Below are 5,915 nucleotides of genomic sequence, written 5' to 3'. Positions count from 1 at the left end.
TTTATGAGACTCAAATTAATAATTTCTAGAAAATAAACTTAAATTTAATCGGTTAAATTATGTCTCCCTCTCAATATTCATGTACTCATTTCTTCTTATAGTGTGTGAATATAATTTATAAAAAATATATATATATTATATGTTTTTAATGAAATATTCTGCGTGGCAACTCATAAACAAACACTGCCTAACTGAGCTGGAATTTCCAAATCTAGGTTGATTCCAAGCACATGCATGCATCACGTATCCTGACCATTGCAATAGACAAATAATTTAACTGGGCCTCTATTGCTCTATCGCTGTCTGGAACCCAGGAAAAAAACAAAGCCCTGTCGGCATATGAATTTTGTGCCTCGTAGAAAAAGGCCTAATAAAAAAGTAAAAGAAAAGAAAGGGCCTCACACCTGACACCACACGCCATAATTGAAATGGAGAGTTTGTCTTTCAGCTTTCTTTGATTACTTTTAAATTTTAATTTAATTACAAGTTTAATGGAAACTTTATGTGAACTCACCGTCTTTATATTATATAGGGGTAAGAGTAAATATAATCTATCATACTAAAACCCTATCTAAAATTGACATGGAGTAAGTCTTGGATGTCAAATAAGTTAATTTAAATTAATTCAAGTTGATTTAATTTTTTATGTTTTAAAAAATATATATTTATTTTAAAAAAACTAGTGAGTCAATTCGTCTTTTATTTTTATTAAAATTCATTTTAATTTATATCATAAATCACAATGAATCAACTGTCGGTAGTATTAATTTTAAATTGATGCCTAGAAATCCACTTTATGGTATGCCTACATTGTATCCTCACTCACAAACATAATTCAAGACAAATTGGGACTCCCAGAAGAGATAAACATTGCTAGTAGGTCCTTTTGGCTTGAGATTGCATTGATAAGTAACCTTATATCTTGTATTCATAAGAACCTAGCTTTAGCTATTTTTATTTTTTTTTTAGTTTAACGTGGGTGTCCGGGCCAGCTTGCACGCACCTCGACTAATCTCACGAGCTTTGAAGTTAACGACTATATAAGTCTCCAGTGACCATCATATGAGCAACCTAGAGCTCGAACTTAAGACCATAGAAGGAGCAAACCTCTTGATTCTAAGTTTTTACCACTGGACAACTACATAGATGATTTCTAGCTATTTTTCTTTCGTTTGATTGGATATATACTTTATGTATCCATCCAAAGATTTGACCAATTTTTTAAGGAAGCGAAAGTCAAGAAACAAAAAAATATTGTTTTGGATAAGAATGCAGTCGTCAAGCGGATCTGATTGGTTATGGAAAGATAGGAATGTCTGAGAAATCGCCAAAAAAAAAAAAAAGATATACCACAAGGAGTCCAAGACTTATGCTTGAAGAGGATATCGAAACCCAAGCATAGAGAACTGGCTCATTGAGATAATCAATGTAGTTATTTTTTAAAAAATATTTATATTAAAAAATATATTTTTTTTAATTTTTAAAATTATTTTTAAAATTAGTATATTAAAATAATTTAAAAACACTAAAAATATATTAATATGAAGTAAATAAAAAAATAATTTTTTTTTTAATTTTTTTTAAAATACAGAAATAAATAGGTATATTTAATGAATTATTGAGTTAATATGATAAATTTATGATTTGAAATCTAATTAGAGCCTTAGCTTCACTATTTTTTCTTTTAATAAATCTCATTCCGTTTTTAGATGCAATAAAATGGTAATTAGCATGAAGTGATAAAATTATAAATGTTGCAACAAATGAACACCTTTTCTAGTTCATTGCAATATCCACAAATATTGTTTTATACAGAAGAGATAATACTCTCACCACAAATTATATTTAGGATAATTATAATATTAGATTAAGATTATGGATTAACTCACTCAATTTTATTTTTTTTCAAATAATATTGATTTAATTTTTTTTAATAAAATAACATATTTAAATTTAGATTTCAAATCAATATACAAATCGAGTAACTTTTTAATCCAATCAAGTTTCACAACTATAATATTTATTAAACCTATAACTTTGATTTATATATGCTAGATTACAACTATTCAAGCTAAATCTATCCATGATCGTGAACTCTACAATTATTAGCATGGAAAAAGATCTGACTTGATAAAAAAATCCGAGTTATTGGTTTAAAAAATCAATTTATATTTTATATTTTGTTATAAAATCTGACTTGAGAAAAGATTTGAATCACTTATTAAAAAAAATTAATTTATATTAACTCAATTTTTTTTAAAGATAAAAAATATATTGTTTTTATAAATAATAATAATAAAAAAACAATTTAAAAAGTCAAGTTTTATTCTAGATTGAACCAGATTGCAAGTCGACTTGAATAGTTTATCAAGCCAGGCTGAATTAGTATTTATTCTATCTTCTTCAACTGGAACTAATTTAATCATAGGTCAATCGGATTTTAGACTAACCTTCCGGCCCATCCGAGTTTTATAAATAGGGATTTTATGGTAAGCCATTGTTTTGCATGAGCTGCAAGTCGTCCACCTTAATAATTGGTACGTAGCAGGGCAAGTCGCCCAACATCAGATTCAATCATTGGTATGTTGCATGACAAGCCGTCCACGATGAAACTTTCCCACCAGGCTTTTTTCACTGAACTTGTTCTCAGATGCCAAACACGGGCGCCTCTCCCTCTTTCCCTCAGCCAAAATGCTAAGAAGAAAACCAACAAAAATCCAGGTCAAAATTGAAGACAAAGAAGAACTTGAAGAATCCCGAAAGCCCACCATCGCCACCACAACCACAACCACCTCCTCCTCCACCACTGCCACCAGCACCTCCTCTCTCCTCCACCTCCTTGACCACTCCAAACCCAACCCCTCTTCCAAATCCAACCGTATTGGCCTCTCCCCATAACCAAAAACCCGACAAAAATAAATAAATAAAATTTACCAAAAACCCACAAAAAAGATCGAAACTTTTTTGCAAAAAAATCCACAAAATAATTTAGCCCTTTATGGAGGTGGAGGTGAAATTGCGTCTGCTTGATGCAGTCAATCACAGTCGCTTAAAAGAAATCCTTTCACCATTTCACATAAAAAAACTTAACCAAAAAAATGTCTTTTTTGATTCTGCCAATGGCATTCTTGCTTCTCAAAGGGCAGTGCTTCGCTTGCGTTCATTCAGTAACAACAGCAACGAAAAAACTCGTTGTGTTTTGTCTCTCAAGGCAAAGCCATTGCTGATCAATGGGGTGAGTCGTGTCGAGGAGGATGAGGAGGAAATAGAGCCATCGACTGGGGAGCAATGTGTGGAGGAAGCAAGCAAGTTGGGGTTGACCGAGTCGAGGATTATTAAGAGGTGTAAAGATGAGTTTGGGATTGATGGGGAAATGGGTTTCGTGTGTTTAGGTGGGTTTGAGAATTTGAGGGATGTTTATGAGTGGAGAGGGTTGAAGTTGGAGGTTGATGAGAGTAAATTTAGTTTTGGAGTGTGTTACGAGATTGAGTGTGAGAATGACGATCCTGAAAGAGTCAAGAGGGAACTTGAAGGGTTTTTGAAGGAGAATGGGATTGATTATAAGTACTCTGAGATGTCAAAGTTTGCGATTTTTCGAGCTGGGAAATTGCCTTAGTAAGTGAAAGATTAATTTTTGGACATGTTTTATTGTTCTTTTTGATGCATTGAATGATTCTTGATGTGAAAATGCTTCATGTTGAATGTTTATCAGTCATTGTTCTTTTGGTTGTATTATTATTTTTGCTTTAGATAATAGCACCGCTTACTTGATCAGTGGTTATTAAGTAATGAATGTAAGTTTGAATCTCTAACCATTGAGTGGTTATTGAATAGATGATTTTGGGTGTTATGAGAGGACTATTGCTTGCTGAATTATGGAGTTTGTATCTGTTTGATGGGTTTAAGATTTTCTTTGTGATTGTTAATGAGATCTAGCTTTATAGCTTTGCTCTGGGTAAATGTCAGAGCCTGAGAAATGTCAATGGCCACAGAAACCATTTATTATATGTTTTTTCTTATATTCTTTCATGTAACCTGGCCATGTTTTCTTGAAACTAGATGCCAGGTGACTGATTGTTTGACATTTCTTCATTATATTCATTGTCTGAGATTCAGGTGCCAGTTGCATGATGCATCTTCTGCATTACTTGTTCAAACATGTTCTAGTTTTCTTGATTAACATGTGGTTACTTTTTTCCCATACTGTTGATAATTGATTTTGTTTTGCAATTGTTATCACTCATTTTGATGACTTAGTTGGGCACTGTAAATAGATCTTCAATCTAATCTCAGCTGTCAGATTTTGTTGTGAACATGCTACTTGCAGCAAGATTTTTCTGTCATAACAGTGATGAGATGTAGTCACCACAGAACAACATAATTTTGCTTAAATGCAGTGCTTTTTGCACTTAAAAACCAATATGTTTTAATATCCTCTGAACGAGTAGGGTTGGGATTCATGTGAGCTCATCCATATTTGCATCAAGTAAAAAGTTTTCACAAGCCATCTACTTCGACTCAGAAACCACTAAACAATTTGATCAACTGGTTTAGTTACTCATTTGCCTCCAAGGCAGTTTCTTTGCACTGTTCACCACTTTTACCAAGTCTAAAATCTGTTTCAGTTCTTACCTTGGGTTGTTTAGTTGTTCCATGTGGCTCTCGAAAGAGTTCATCAAGTTTCTTACCATGCATTCTTGATCAGCTGTTGTTAGCAACCAGGCTACAAGCACCTAGCGTGACTATTCTTTTGCATTTGATTGGTTTCTCCATACAGGAACTTGCATATTTTTCATGTCAATTTGTTTTGCTTCTCATGTTTCTTAAATGGTAAGGAGAAAAATTGCAGTGGTGGTGCATGTTTTAGTTACTGCAAATGAAAGGTAGTTTTTATTCCTCTTTCTGCTCTAGCCATGCTTGTAAGTCCTCTGCATGTTGTTAATTATGCCACTCTTTCACTTACAAAGGGATAGCGTATTCATAATGCGGCATGTTCTTTTGAGTAATATGCCATTCTCAAATTGCAACTATGATTAATCTTACAATAAGATTTTTGTTGATATTACTATGGTGATTTATCCGATTACTCATCCTTTTGCAGGTTATGTTAGCATATGCTTGAGCGCATCTTGCTCTTCCCCTGCAGCTGCACTCTCCATAGATGTCTATGCGGGCAATGAATTCTATTTTAAAACTACTAGTTTGAATTAAACAGTAAATTATCTCTGTTCTGCAATGCAGTGATACAACTATGAATTTGAGATGTTTTCGTGGTCATCCATCACATGCAGATGGACCCTTTTTTTATATGAATGTTTTTTTGTGTGTCGTATGTTTGTTGGTGTTTATCTACTTGCCCCTTCAAGGAACGGAGTTGTAAGATAGCATGCTAGACTATCGGATTCAATTCCAAGGATATTGTTTTTAAGATTCATGAAGGTTTTATGAAACTGATGGAACAAAACCCTACAAAATACTCGAGTTTGAAGAATGTTATTGTTAAGTTTGGGCGCTTCAGTTGCAGAGAAATAATTGCTTGATATAATGGTTAGGTTTCTACATGTTTTTGCGTTTAAAAAATGTTTTTGATTTTTTTTCTTTTCAAATTAGTCTGAAAAGGTAGAATTCTACGACTGTCTCAGGCAGCATGCTTGTTGACCAAAAATGATCCATCAATAATATGGATTCTCCATGCAGTTTGAATTATGAGCTTGTATGTGTAGAAAGGAAAGAAAACGAATTGAACCTCCACAATAGTTTTGAAGAAAATCTCCACCGGGGGAAACAGGCGGCTACCAGCGGAAGGTACAGAAGGAAACCAAGAATGTATTTTCCGTTATTTTAGACAGTGTTTATAAACAGAAGGGCTAATTAATTCACAATCGAAACTTCAGAAGAGATACTTATTATTCTTC

At 33.1% G+C, this 5,915-nt stretch overlaps 1 protein-coding gene across 3 annotated transcripts; it reads left to right on the top strand.

Annotated features, from left to right (window-relative positions):
- Positions 1–2,851: 2,851 nt before the first annotated feature.
- Positions 2,852–5,517, top strand: LOC118034234 (triphosphate tunnel metalloenzyme 3-like). 3 transcript variants are annotated; one of them, XM_035039469.2, is made up of 2 exons: positions 2,852–3,615; positions 5,102–5,434. In XM_035039469.2, coding segments are annotated over exons 1-2 (618 nt in total). In that variant the 5' UTR covers positions 2,852–2,998; the 3' UTR covers positions 5,103–5,434. The 3 variants fall into 3 exon arrangements, 2 of the variants coding, with proteins under 2 accessions (XP_034895360.1, XP_034895361.1); XR_012168696.1 differs by lacking the exon at positions 2,852–3,615 and adding an exon at positions 3,622–4,883 and having other exon boundaries at positions 5,102–5,517; XM_035039470.2 differs by lacking the exon at positions 5,102–5,434 and having other exon boundaries at positions 2,852–3,616.
- The last annotated feature ends 398 nt before the right edge of the window (positions 5,518–5,915 follow it).

The sequence above is a fragment of the Populus alba genome, chromosome 18 (genome assembly GCF_005239225.2).
Source record: "Populus alba chromosome 18, ASM523922v2, whole genome shotgun sequence".
Lineage (NCBI taxonomy): Eukaryota > Viridiplantae > Streptophyta > Magnoliopsida > Malpighiales > Salicaceae > Populus > Populus alba.
The sequence above is the reverse complement of the archived record's forward strand: the minus strand, read 5'-3'. Positions and strand labels throughout refer to the sequence as shown.

Coding starts and splice junctions, on each gene's coding strand:
- LOC118034234 (XM_035039469.2), top strand. CDS start 2,999: ATGGAGGTGGAGGTGAAATTGCGTCTGCTTGATGCAGTCAATCACAGT.